The sequence below is a fragment of the Salmo salar genome, unplaced genomic scaffold (genome assembly GCF_905237065.1).
Source record: "Salmo salar unplaced genomic scaffold, Ssal_v3.1, whole genome shotgun sequence".
NCBI lineage: Eukaryota > Metazoa > Chordata > Actinopteri > Salmoniformes > Salmonidae > Salmo > Salmo salar.
In genome coordinates this window covers 517,206-532,500 of record NW_025548359.1, presented here as the reverse complement: position 1 = coordinate 532,500, position 15,295 = coordinate 517,206, and the positions used below count along the sequence as shown (strand labels likewise).

The following is a 15,295-nucleotide window of genomic DNA, read 5'->3' as shown; positions in this document are numbered from 1 at the left end:
CTGGGACGATGTGAGTTACTGGGGGGGGGATACTACTGGAACTGGGACGATGTGAGTTACTGGGGGGGGATACTACTGGAACTGGGACGATGTGAGTTACTGGGGGGGCTACTGGAACTGGGACGATGTGAGTTACTGGGGGGGGATACTACTGGAACTGGGACGATGTGAGTTACTGGGGGGGGGATACTACTGGAACTGGGACGATGTGAGTTACTGGGGGGGGATACTACTGGAACTGGGACGATGTGAGTTACTGGGGGGGGGATACTACTGGAACTGGGACGATGTGAGTTACTGGGGGGATACTACTGGAACTGGGACGATGTGAGTTACTGGGGGGGATACTACTGGAACTGGGACGATGTGAGTTACTGGGGGGGATACTACTGGAACTGGGACGATGTGAGTTACTGGGGGGGATACTACTGGAACTGGGACGATGTGAGTTACTGGGGGGGGATACTACTGGAACTGGGACGATGTGAGTTACTGGGGGGATACTACTGGAACTGGGACGATGTGAGTTACTGGGGGGGGATACTACTGGAACTGGGACGATGTGAGTTACTGGGGGGGGATACTACTGGAACTGGGACGATGTGAGTTACTGGGGGGGGATACTACTGGAACTGGGACGATGTGAGTTACTGGGGGGGATACTACTGGAACTGGGACGATGTGAGTTACTGGGGGGGGATACTACTGGAACTGGGACGATGTGAGTTACTGGGGGGGATACTACTGGAACTGGGACGATGTGAGTTACTGGGGGGGATACTACTGGAACTGGGACGATGTGAGTTACTGGGGGGGATACTACTGGAACTGGGACGATGTGAGTTACTGGGGGGGGGATACTACTGGAACTGGGACGATGTGAGTTACTGGGGGGGGATACTACTGGAACTGGGACGATGTGAGTTACTGGGGGGATACTACTGGAACTGGGACGATGTGAGTTACTGGGGGGGATACTACTGGAACTGGGACGATGTGAGTTACTGGGGGGGATACTACTGGAACTGGGACGATGTGAGTTACTGGGGGGGATACTACTGGAACTGGGACGATGTGAGTTACTGGGGGGGGATACTACTGGAACTGGGACGATGTGAGTTACTGGGGGGGGGATACTACTGGAACTGGGACGATGTGAGTTACTGGGGGGGGATACTACTGGAACTGGGACGATGTGAGTTACTGGGGGGATACTACTGGAACTGGGACGATGTGAGTTACTGGGGGGGATACTACTGGAACTGGGACGATGTGAGTTACTGGGGGGGATACTACTGGAACTGGGACGATGTGAGTTACTGGGGGGGGATACTACTGGAACTGGGACGATGTGAGTTACTGGGGGGGGGATACTACTGGAACTGGGACGATGTGAGTTACTGGGGGGGATACTACTGGAACTGGGACGATGTGAGTTACTGGGGGGGATACTACTGGAACTGGGACGATGTGAGTTACTGGGGGGGGATACTACTGGAACTGGGACGATGTGAGTTACTGGGGGGGATACTACTGGAACTGGGACGATGTGAGTTACTGGGGGGGATACTACTGGAACTGGGACGATGTGAGTTACTGGGGGGGGATACTACTGGAACTGGGACGATGTGAGTTACTGGGGGGGATACTACTGGAACTGGGACGATGTGAGTTACTGGGGGGGATACTACTGGAACTGGGACGATGTGAGTTACTGGGGGGGGATACTACTGGAACTGGGACGATGTGAGTTACTGGGGGGGGGATACTACTGGAACTGGGACGATGTGAGTTACTGGGGGGGGATACTACTGGAACTGGGACGATGTGAGTTACTGGGGGGGATACTACTGGAACTGGGACCGATGTGAGTTACTGGGGGGGATACTACTGGAACTGGGACGATGTGAGTTACTGGGGGGATACTACTGGAACTGGGACGATGTGAGTTACTGGGGGGATACTACTGGAACTGGGACGATGTGAGTTACTGGGGGGATACTACGGAACTGGGACGATGTGAGTTACTGGGGGGATACTACTGGAACTGGGACGATGTGAGTTACTGGGGGGGGATACTACTGGAACTGGGACGATGTGAGTTACTGGGGGGATACTACTGGAACTGGGACGATGTGAGTTACTGGGGGGGATACTACTGGAACTGGGACGATGTGAGTTACTGGGGGGGATACTACTGGAACTGGGACGATGTGAGTTACTGGGGGGGATACTACTGGAACTGGGACGATGTGAGTTACTGGGGGGATACTACTGGAACTGGGACGATGTGAGTTACTGGGGGGGATACTACTGGAACTGGGGCGATGTGAGTTACTGGGGGGATACTACTGGAACTGGGACGATGTGAGTTACTGGGGGGGGATACTACTGGAACTGGGACGATGTGAGTTGCACTGGGGGGGATACTACTGGAACTGGGACGATGTGAGTTACCGGGGGATACTACTGGAACTGGGACGATGTGAGTTACTGGGGGGATACTACTGGAACTGGGACGATGTGAGTTACTGGGGGATACTACTGGAACTGGGACGATGTGAGTTACTGGGGGGGGATACTACTGGAACTGGGACGATGTGAGTTGCACTGGGGGGGATACTACTGGAACTGGGACGATGTGAGTTACTGGGGGGGGATACTACTGGAACTGGGACGATGTGAGTTACTGGGGGGGGATACTACTGGAACTGGGACGATGTGAGTTACTGGGGGATACTAACGGAACTGGGACGATGTGAGTTACTGGGGGGGATACTACTGGAACTGGGACGATGTGAGTTACTGGGGGGGATACTACTGGAACTGGGACGATGTGAGTTCACGGGGGGGGCTACTGGAACTGGGACGATGTGAGTTACTGGGGGGGGTATGAAGGTGTTAAATAGAAGCTATCTGTCTGTTTGTTATTTTTTGTTGATCTCTTCTCTCTCTCCCCTCTTCTTCCCCTCTTCTCTCTCCCCCTTCTCTCCCCCTCCTCTTCTCTCCCCTCTTCTCTCCCCCTCCTCTTCTCTCACCCCTTCTCTCTCTCTCCCCCACTCTTCTCTCCCCCTCTTCTCTCCCCCTCCCCTCTTCTCTCCCCTCTTCTTCGCCTCTTCTCTCCCCCCTCCTCTTCTCTCCCCCTTCTCTCTCCCCCCTTCTCTCTCTCCTCCTCTTCTCTCCCCCTCCTCTTCTCTCCCCCTCTTCTCTCCCCCTTCTCTCTCTCCTCCTCTTCTCTCCCCTCCTCCTCTCTCCCCCTCCTCTTCTCTCCCCCTCCTCTCCCATTTCTCTCTCTCACCCTCCTCTTCTCTCCCCCTCCTCTTCTCTCCCCCTCTTCTCTCCCCCTCCCCTCTTCTCTCCCCCTCTTCTCTCCCCTCTTCTTCGCCTCTTCTCTCCCCCTCTTCTCTCCCCTCTTCTCTCCCTCCTCTTCTCTCCCCCCTCCTCTTCTCTCCCCCTCCTCTTCTCTCCCCCCTCTTCTCTCCCCCTCTTCTCTCCCCTCTTCTTCGCCTCTTCTCTCCCCCTCTTCTCTCCCCCTCTTCTCTCCCCTCTTCTTCGCCTCTTCTCTCCCCCTCTTCTCTCCCCTCTTCTTCGCCTCTTCTCTCCCCCTCCTCTTCTCTCCCTCCTCTTCTCTCCCCCTCCTCTTCTCTCCCCTCTTCTCTCCCCTCTTCTCTCCCTCTAGATAATGAAGCTGGAAATAGAGGAGATATCAGCCCTTCGTTCCTTCGTCTTCCTCTGGTGTGGATCAGGAGAGGGACTGGACCTGGGGAGAATGGTATTATACACACAGAGAGGGGGACTGGACCTGGGGAGAATGGTATTATACACACAGAGAGGGGGACTGGACCTGGGGAGAATGGTATTATACACACAGAGAGGGGGACTGGACCTGGGGAGAATGGTATTATACACACAGAGAGGGACTGGACCTGGGGAGAATGGTATTATACACACAGAGAGGGACTGGACCTGGGGAGAATGGTATTACACACACAGAGAGGGACTGGACCTGGGGAGAATGGTATTATACACACAGAGAGGGGGACTGGACCTGGGGAGAATGGTATTATACACACAGAGAGAGGGACTGGACCTGGGGAGAATGGTATTATACACACAGAGAGGGACTGGACCTGGGGAGAATGGTATTATACACACAGAGAGGGACTGGACCTGGGGAGAATGGTATTATACACACAGAGAGGACTGGACCTGGGGAGAATGGTATTATACACACAGAGAGGGACTGGACCTGGGGAGAATGGTATTATACACACAGAGAGGGGGACTGGACCTGGGGAGAATGGTATTATACACACAGAGAGGGGGACTGGACCTGGGGAGAATGGTATTATACACACAGAGAGGGACTGGACCTGGGGAGAATGGTATTATACACACAGAGAGGGACTGGACCTGGGGAGAATGGTATTATACACACAGAGAGGGACTGGACCTGGGGAGAATGGTATTATACACACAGAGAGGGACTGGACCTGGGGAGAATGGTATTATACACACAGAGAGGGACTGGACCTGGGGAGAATGGTATTATACACACAGAGAGGGGGACTGGACCTGGGGAGAATGGTATTATACACACAGAGAGGGACTGGACCTGGGGAGAATGGTATTATACACACAGAGAGGGACTGGACCTGGGGAGAATGGTATTACACACACAGAGAGGGACTGGACCTGGGGAGAATGGTATTATACACACAGAGAGGGACTGGACCTGGGGAGAATGGTATTATACACACAGAGAGGGACTGGACCTGGGGAGAATGGTATTACACACAGAGAGGGACTGGACCTGGGGAGAATGGTATTACACACACGAGAGGGACTGGACCTGGGGAGAATGGTATTATACACACAGAGAGGGACTGGACCTGGGGAGAATGGTATTATACACACAGAGAGGGACTGGACCTGGGGAGAATGGTATTATACACACAGAGAGGGACTGGACCTGGGGAGAATGGTATTATACACACAGAGAGGGACTGGACCTGGGGAGAATGGTATTATACACACAGAGAGGGACTGGACCTGGGGAGAATGGTATTATACACACAGAGAGGGACTGGACCTGGGGAGAATGGTATTATACACACAGAGAGGGGGACTGGACCTGGGGAGAATGGTATTATACACACAGAGAGGGGACTGGACCTGGGGAGAATGGTATTATACACACAGAGAGGGGGACTGGACCTGGGGAGAATGGTATTATACACACAGAGAGGGACTGGACCTGGGGAGAATGGTATTATACACACAGAGAGGGGGACTGGACCTGGGGAGAATGGTATTATACACACAGAGAGGGGGACTGGACCTGGGGAGAATGGTATTATACACACAGAGAGGGACTGGACCTGGGGAGAATGGTATTATACACACAGAGAGGGGACTGGACCTGGGGAGAATGGTATTATACACACAGAGAGGGGACTGGACCTGGGGAGAATGGTATTATACACACAGAGAGGGACTGGACCTGGGGAGAATGGTATTATACACACAGAGAGGGGACTGGACCTGGGGAGAATGGTATTATACACACAGAGAGGGACTGGACCTGGGGAGAATGGTATTATACACACAGAGAGGGGACTGGACCTGGGGAGAATGGTATTATACACACAGAGAGGGGACTGGACCTGGGGAGAATGGTATTACACACACAGAGAGGGACTGGACCTGGGGAGAATGGTATTATACACACAGAGAGGGACTGGACCTGGGGAGAATGGTATTATACACACAGAGAGGGACTGGACCTGGGGAGAATGGTATTATACACACAGAGAGGGGACTGGACCTGGGGAGAATGGTATTATACACACAGAGAGGGGACTGGACCTGGGGAGAATGGTATTATACACACAGAGGAGGGACTGGACCTGGGGAGAATGGTATTATACACACAGAGAGGGACTGGACCTGGGAGAATGGTATTATACACACAGAGAGGGGACTGGACCTGGGGAGAATGGTATTATACACACAGAGAGGGACTGGACCTGGGGAGAATGGTATTATACACACAGAGAGGGGACTGGACCTGGGGAGAATGGTATTATACACACAGAGAGGGACTGGACCTGGGGAGAATGGTATTATACACACAGAGAGGGGACTGGACCTGGGGAGAATGGTATTATACACACAGAGAGGGACTGGACCTGGGGAGAATGGTATTATACACACAGAGAGGGACTGGACCTGGGGAGAATGGTATTATACACACAGAGAGGGGACTGGACCTGGGGAGAATGGTATTATACACACAGAGAGGGGACTGGACCTGGGGAGAATGGTATTATACACACAGAGAGGGACTGGACCTGGGGAGAATGGTATTATACACACAGAGAGGGGACTGGACCTGGGGAGAATGGTATTATACACACAGAGAGGGACTGGACCTGGGGAGAATGGTATTATACACACAGAGAGGGGACTGGACCTGGGGAGAATGGTATTATACACACAGAGAGGGACTGGACCTGGGGAGAATGGTATTATACACACAGAGAGGGGACTGGACCTGGGGAGAATGGTATTATACACACAGAGAGGGACTGGACCTGGGGAGAATGGTATTATACACACAGAGAGGGGACTGGACCTGGGGAGAATGGTATTATACACACAGAGAGGGACTGGACCTGGGGAGAATGGTATTATACACACAGAGAGGGACTGGACCTGGGGAGAATGGTATTATACACACAGAGAGGGACTGGACCTGGGGAGAATGGTATTATACACACAGAGAGGGACTGGACCTGGGGAGAATGGTATTATACACACAGAGAGGGGACTGGACCTGGGGAGAATGGTATTATACACACAGAGAGGGACTGGACCTGGGGAGAATGGTATTATACACACAGAGAGGGACTGGACCTGGGGAGAATGGTATTATACACACAGAGAGGGGACTGGACCTGGGGAGAATGGTATTATACACACAGAGAGGGACTGGACCTGGGGAGAATGGTATTATACACACAGAGAGGGACTGGACCTGGGGAGAATGGTATTATACACACAGAGAGGGACTGGACCTGGGGAGAATGGTATTATACACACAGAGAGAAGGACTGGACCTGGGGAGAATGGTATTATACACACAGAGAGGGACTGGACCTGGGGAGAATGGTATTATACACACAGAGAGGGACTGGACCTGGGGAGAATGGTATTATACACACAGAGAGGGACTGGACCTGGGGAGAATGGTATTATACACACAGAGAGGGACTGGACCTGGGGAGAATGGTATTACACACACAGAGAGGGACTGGACCTGGGGAGAATGGTATTATACACACAGAGAGGGACTGGACCTGGGGAGAATGGTATTATACACACAGAGAGGGACTGGACCTGGGGAGAATGGTATTATACACACAGAGAGGGACTGGACCTGGGGAGAATGGTATTATACACACAGAGAGGGACTGGACCTGGGGAGAATGGTATTATACACACAGAGAGAGGGACTGGACCTGGGGAGAATGGTATTAACACACAGAGAGGGACTGGACCTGGGGAGAATGGTATTATACACACAGAGAGGGACTGGACCTGGGGAGAATGGTATTATACACACAGAGAGGGACTGGACCTGGGGAGAATGGTATTATACACACAGAGAGGGACTGGACCTGGGGAGAATGGTATTATACACACAGAGAGGGACTGGACCTGGGGAGAATGGTATTATACACACAGAGAGGGACTGGACCTGGGGAGAATGGTATTATACACACAGAGAGGGGACTGGACCTGGGGAGAATGGTATTATACACACAGAGAGGGACTGGACCTGGGGAGAATGGTATTATACACACAGAGAGGGACTGGACCTGGGGAGAATGGTATTATACACACAGAGAGGGACTGGACCTGGGGAGAATGGTATTATACACACAGAGAGGGGACTGGACCTGGGGAGAATGGTATTATACACACAGAGAGGGACTGGACCTGGGGAGAATGGTATTATACACACAGAGAGGGACTGGACCTGGGGAGAATGGTATTATACACACAGAGAGGGACTGGACCTGGGGAGAATGGTATTATACACACAGAGAGGGACTGGACCTGGGGAGAATGGTATTATACACACAGAGAGGGACTGGACCTGGGGAGAATGGTATTATACACACAGAGAGGGGACTGGACCTGGGGAGAATGGTATTATACACACAGAGAGGGACTGGACCTGGGGAGAATGGTATTATACACACAGAGAGGGACTGGACCTGGGGAGAATGGTATTATACACACAGAGAGGGGACTGGACCTGGGGAGAATGGTATTATACACACAGAGAGGGGACTGGACCTGGGGAGAATGGTATTATACACACAGAGAGGGACTGGACCTGGGGAGAATGGTATTATACACACAGAGAGGGACTGGACCTGGGGAGAATGGTATTATACACACAGAGAGGGACTGGACCTGGGGAGAATGGTATTATACACACAGAGAGGGACTGGACCTGGGGAGAATGGTATTATACACACAGAGAGGGACTGGACCTGGGGAGAATGGTATTATACACACACAGAGAGGGGACTGGACCTGGGGAGAATGGTATTATACACACAGAGAGGGACTGGACCTGGGGAGAATGGTATTATACACACAGAGAGGGACTGGACCTGGGGAGAATGGTATTATACACACAGAGAGGGACTGGACCTGGGGAGAATGGTATTATACACACAGAGAGGGACTGGACCTGGGGAGAATGGTATTATACACACAGAGAGGACTGGACCTGGGGAGAATGGTATTATACACACAGAGAGGGACTGGACCTGGGGAGAATGGTATTATACACACAGAGAGGGACTGGACCTGGGGAGAATGGTATTATACACACAGAGAGGGACTGGACCTGGGGAGAATGGTATTATACACACAGAGAGGGACTGGACCTGGGGAGAATGGTATTATACACACAGAGAGGGACTGGACCTGGGGAGAATGGTATTATACACACAGAGAGGACTGGACCTGGGGAGAATGGTATTATACACACAGAGAGGGACTGGACCTGGGGAGAATGGTATTATACACACAGAGAGGGACTGGACCTGGGGAGAATGGTATTATACACACAGAGAGGGACTGGACCTGGGGAGAATGGTATTATACACACAGAGAGGGACTGGACCTGGGGAGAATGGTATTATACACACAGAGAGGGACTGGACCTGGGGAGAATGGTATTATACACACAGAGAGGGACTGGACCTGGGGAGAATGGTATTATACACACAGAGAGGGACTGGACCTGGGGAGAATGGTATTATACACACAGAGAGGGACTGGACCTGGGGAGAATGGTATTATACACACAGAGAGGGACTGGACCTGGGGAGAATGGTATTATACACACAGAGAGGGACTGGACCTGGGGAGAATGGTATTATACACACAGAGAGGGACTGGACCTGGGGAGAATGGTATTATACACACAGAGAGGGACTGGACCTGGGGAGAATGGTATTATACACACAGAGAGGGACTGGACCTGGGGAGAATGGTATTATACACACAGAGAGGGGACTGGACCTGGGGAGAATGGTATTATACACACACGAGAGGGACTGGACCTGGGGAGAATGGTATTATACACACAGAGAGGGACTGGACCTGGGGAGAATGGTATTATACACACAGAGAGGGGGACTGGACCTGGGGAGAATGGTATTATACACACAGAGAGGGACTGGACCTGGGGAGAATGGTATTATACACACAGAGAGGGACTGGACCTGGGGAGAATGGTATTACACACACAGAGAGGGACTGGACCTGGGGAGAATGGTATTATACACACAGAGAGGGACTGGACCTGTGGAGAATGGTATTACACACACAGAGAGGGACTGGACCTGGGGAGAATGGTATTATACACACAGAGAGGGACTGGACCTGGGGAGAATGGTATTATACACACAGAGAGGGACTGGACCTGGGGAGAATGGTATTATACACACAGAGAGGACTGGACCTGGGGAGAATGGTATTATACACACAGAGAGGGACTGGACCTGGGGAGAATGGTATTATACACACAGAGAGTGTAGTTAATTGGCACAAACCCACAATCAACTCTCCTCCCTCCTCCCCCCTCTCCCTCCTCTCTCTACTCTCCCTCCCCCTCCCTCCTCCCCTCCCCCTCCTCCCCCCTCTCCCTCTCCCTCTTCTCCCCCTCTCCCTCCTCCCTTTCCCTCCTCCCCTCCCCTCCTCCCCCTCTCCCTCTCCTCCCTCTCCCTCCTCTCCCCCTCCCCTCTCCCTCCTCCTCTCTCCCTCCTCTCCCTCTCCCTCCTCTCCCCCTCCCTCTCCCTCTCCCTCCCTCCCTCTCCCTCCTCTCCCCTCTCCCTCCCTCCCCCTCCCTCCTCCCCTCTCCCTCCTCCCCTCTCCCTCCTCTCCCCCCTCCCTCTCCCTCCTCCTCTCCCTCCTCTCCCTCTCCCTCCTCTCCCTCCCTCTCCCCCTCCCCTCCCCTCTCCCTCTCCTCCTCCCCCCTCCTCCCCCTCTCCCTCTCCCTCCTCTCCCCCTCTCCCTCTCCCCCTCTCCCTCTCCCTCCTCTCCCCCTCCCCTCTCCTCCTCCCCTCTCCCTCCCCTCCCTCCCTCCCTCTCCCTCCTCTCCCTCTCCCTCTCCCTCCTCCCCTCTCCCTCCTCTCCCTCTCCCTCCTCTCCCCCTCCCTCCTCCCCTCTCCCTCCTCCCTCTCCCTCCTCTCCCTCTCCCTCCTCTCCCCTCCCTCTCCTCCCTCCCTCCTCTCCCCTCTCCTCTCCCCTCCTCTCCCTCCTCCCTCTCCCTCTCCCCTCCCTCTCCCCCTCTCCCTCTCCCTCCCTCCCCTCTCCCCTCCCTCCTCTCCCTCCTCCCCCTCTCCCTCTCCCCCTCCCCCTCTCCCTCCTCTCCCCCTCCCTCTCCCTCCTCTCTCTACTCTCCCTCCCCTCCCTCCTCCCCTCTCCCTCCTCCCTCCCTCCTCCCCCTCTCCTCTCTCTCTCTCCCCCTCCCTCTCCCTCCTCCCTCCCTCCCTCCCCTCTCCCTCCTCTCCCTCTCCCTCTCCCCCCCTCCTCAGTGTCTCAGGAAGTGGGGATTCAGGCGTTGTGAGGATATCTGTTGGATCAAAACCAACAAGAACAACCCTGGAAAGACCAAAACCCTCGACCCCAAAGCTGTGTTTCAGAGAACCAAGGTACACACACACACACACACACACACACACACCACACACACACACACACACCACACACACACACACACACACACACACACACCACACACACACACACACACACACACACACACCACACACACACACACACACACACCACACACACACACACACACACACACACACACACACACACACACACCGTCTGTCTCATGCACAATTTACTGTTGATTTGCAAAACAAAAACGTATTACCATGATTTCTCTCCCTCCCTCTCTCCTCCCTCCCTCCCTCTCTCCTCCCCTCTCTCCTCCCTCTCTCCCTCCTCTCTCCTCCCTCCCTCTCCCCCCCTCTCCTCTCCTCTCCAGGAACACTGTCTGATGGGTATTAAAGGAACAGTCCGTCGGTCTACAGACGGTGATTTCATCCACGCCAACGTGGATATCGACCTGATTATAACGGAGGAACCAGAGATTGGGAACGTGGAGAAGCCGGTGGAGATATTCCATATTATAGAACACTTCTGTCTGGGTCGACGTCGACTACACCTGTTCGGACGAGACTCTACCATCAGACCAGGTGGGTCATCAGACCCTCTCCTCTCTAACCTCTCCTCTCTCCTTTCCTCTCTCCTCTCCTCTCTAACCTCTCCTCTCCTCTCTAACCTCTCCCCTCCCCTCCCCTCTCCTCTCCTCTCTAACCTCTCCTCTCCTCTCTCCTTTCCTCTCCTCTCCCTTTCCTCTCTCCTCTCCTCTCCTCTCTAACCTCTCCTCTCCTCTCCCTTTTCCTCTCCTCTCCTCTCCTCTCTCCTTTCCTCTCCTCTCTCCTTTCCTCTCCTTTCCTCTCCTCTCCTCTCCTCTCCTCTCCTCTCCTCTCCCTCTCCTCTCCTCTCCTCTCCTCTCCTCTCCTCTCCTCTCCTCTCATGTGAAACCAGTTACTGTATATATGAATGGACGAAGCCATGGATCACGTGACACCATTCATTCCTATGTGAAGACTCAATACCACACTGAAGCCAGTTTGTCATAGAGACATAACACGAGCAGTTTGATGTACTCCAGGAAGTGATTGTGGACTAGCTCAGTGCTGCCCCCTCTCATTGACTAACTCAAGTTGAAGGCTGACCGGGGTACTGCAGGCTAGCTCAGTGCTGCCCCCCTCTCATTGACTAACTCCAGTTGAAGGCTGACCGGGGTACTGCAGGCTAGCTCAGTGCTGCCCCCCTCTCATTGACTAACTCCAGTTGAAGGCTGACCGGGGTACTGCAGGCTAGCTCAGTGCTGCCCCCCTCTCATTGACTAACTCCAGTTGAAGGCTGACCGGGGTACTGCAGGCTAGCTCAGTGCTGCCCCCCTCTCATTGACTAACTCCAGTTGAAGGCCGACCGGGGTACTGCAGGCTAGCTCAGTGCTGCCCCCTCTCATTGACTAACTCAAGTTGAAGGCTGACCGGGGTACTGCAGGCTAGCTCAGTGCTGCCCCCTCTCATTGACTAACTCCAGTTGAAGGCTGACCGGGGTACTGCAGGCTAGCTCAGTGCTGCCCCCCTCTCATTGACTAACTCCAGTTGAAGGCTGACCGGGTACTGCAGGCTAGCTCAGTGCTGCCCCCCCCCTCTCATTGACTAACTCAAGTTGAAGGCCTCATCTCTCTCTCTCTCTCTCTCTCTCTCTCTCTCTCTCTCTCTCTCCCTCTCCCCTTCCCTCCTCTCCTCCTCTCTCCCTCCCCTCTCTCTCCCCTCTCCCCTCTCTCTCCCCTCTCCCCCTCTCTCTCCTCTCTCCCTCCCCTCTCTCCCCCCTCTCCTCCCCCTCCTCTCTCCTCTCCCCTCTCTCTCCCCCTCTCTCTCCCCCTCTCCCCTCTCTCTCCTCTCTCCCTCCCCTCTCTCTCTCTCCCCCTCTCTCTCCCCTCTCTCTCCCCCTCTCTCTCCTCTCTCCCTCCCCTCTCTCCCCCTCCCTCTCTCTCCCTCCTCTCCTCCCCCTCCTCCTCTCCCCCTCTCTCTCCCCCTCCCCCTCTCTCTCCCCTCTCCTCTCCCCTCTCTCTCTCCCCCTCTCTCTCCCCCTCCCCTCCCCTCTCTCCCCCTCTCTCTCCCCCTCCCCTCTCTCTCCCTCCTCTCCTCTCCCCCTCTCTCTCCCCCTCTCCCCCTCTCCTCTCCCCCCCTCCCCCTCTCTCCCCCTCTCCTCTCTCCAGGGTGGTTAACAGTGGGTCCGACTCTGACCAACAGTAACTTCAACTCAGAGTCTTACTCCTCCCACTTCTCAATCACACAGTCTCACCTCTCAGGTAGGTCCTTAATACACACACACACACACACACACACACACACACACACACACACACACACACACCACCTCAGGTAGGTCTTACACACATTGATCTGTCTTGTCTGTCTCTCTCTCCTCTCCTCTCCTCTCCTCTCCTCTCCTCTCCTCTCCTCTCCTCTCCTCTCCTCTCCTCTCCTCTCCTCTCCTCTCCTCTCTCTCCTCTCCTCTCCTCTCCTCTTTGTTGTGTCCCTCCAGGCTGTACGGAGGAGATCGAGCGCCTGCGACCCAAGTCTCCTCCCCTCCAAGCTGAAGTCGGACCGCGGAGGGGGGTCATCCCGTGGGGGTCGCGGGGGCCCTAACGCCGGCCGGGGGGGGGACAGGGGCCGTGAGAGGAACAGGTCCTTTAGGGGGGACAGGGGAGGGTTCAGAGGGCGAGGGGGCCCCCACCGCGGGTTCACACCTCGCTAGGAGGGACGGACGGACGGACGGATTATACTGAGAGGTGGTCCGGACACTCGTTCCCCGTCCAGAAGAGTCCACTCCTTCTCTCCTAGTGATTGGGGTTGGTGTGAGCACCTGGCCATTCCTTTAAATCCACCAGGGGGAGTGAACGAGCCACTCCCACCTCGCGCACACACACACACACACACACACACACACACACACACACACACACACACACACACACACACACACACTCCTCTCTAGATGTTTGGAGTCTTCTGATCCATATATTGATAATAAACATGTTTTTATAAATGTCGTTTACCTTGTTTTTTTTACCTTCTTCTAATCAAACATCGTCAGAACCGTTGATATGTCACGATGAGAGATATTTCTGGACTGGATTAATCTACCAGAACATCATCAGAACAGGTCCGACCCTGTTCCTGGAGAGAGACCCTCCTATTGGTCCTGGAGAGAGACCCTCCTATTGGTCCTGGAGAGACCCTCCTATTGGTCCTGGAGAGAGACCCTCCTATTGGTCCTGGAGAGAACCCTCCTATTGGTCCTGGAGAGAGACCCTCCTGTTGGTCCTGGAGAGAGCCCTCCCATTGGTCCTGGAGAGAGACCCTCCTATTGGTCCTGGAGAGAGACCCTCCTATTGGTCCTGGAGAGACCCTCCTATTGGTCCTGGAGAGAGACCCTCCTATTGGTCCTGGAGAGAGACCCTCCTATTGGTCCTGGAGAGAGACCCTCCTATTGGTCCTGGAGAGAGACCCTCCTATTGGTCCTGGAGAGAGACCCTCCCATTGGTCCTGGAGAGAACCCTCCTATTGGTCCTGGAGAGAGACCCTCCTATTGGTCCTGGAGAGAGACCCTCCCATTGGTCCTGGAGAGAGACCCTCCTGTTGGTCCTGGAGAGAGCCCTCCTATTGGTCCTGGAGAGAGACCCTCCTATTGGTCCTGGAGAGAGACCCTCCTATTGGTCCTGGAGAGAACCCTCCTATTGGTCCTGGAGAGAGACCCTCCTATTGGTCCTGGAGAGAGACCCTCCCATTGGTCCTGGAGAGAGACCCTCCTATTGGTCCTGGAGAGAGACCGTCCTATTGGTCCCTAGAGCGTAGTAGTGCTCCAGTAACGGGTGTTGGACACCCCTGGTGTGCTGTAGTAGAGAGGAAGAGGGTTTCAGAAAGTAGTAATACAACGAGTAATATATCAGTGTTTCTACATCCTGCGTTACTTCCTGTTTGGGGGGTTTTAGGCCGGGTTTCTGTACAGCACTTTGTTGACATCAGCTGATGTATTGAAAGGGCTCGATAAATACATTTCATTGATTGGTTGATAAATACATTTCATTGATTGGTTGATA

General features: G+C 54.1%; 1 protein-coding gene across 1 annotated transcript in view; it reads left to right on the top strand.

The window, feature by feature from the left end:
• The window catches only part of LOC123732938 (N6-adenosine-methyltransferase non-catalytic subunit-like), a 25,800-nt gene extending 11,559 nt beyond the window's left edge, over positions 1-14,241 (top strand). Inside the window, 6 exon segments of the mRNA XM_045712274.1 lie at positions 3,680-3,772; positions 11,127-11,243; positions 11,591-11,801; positions 13,409-13,501; positions 13,738-13,778; positions 13,780-14,241. Coding sequence (XP_045568230.1) covers positions 3,680-3,772; positions 11,127-11,243; positions 11,591-11,801; positions 13,409-13,501; positions 13,738-13,778; positions 13,780-13,950 — 726 coding nt within the window. The 3' untranslated portion in view covers positions 13,951-14,241.
• The last annotated feature ends 1,054 nt before the right edge of the window (positions 14,242-15,295 follow it).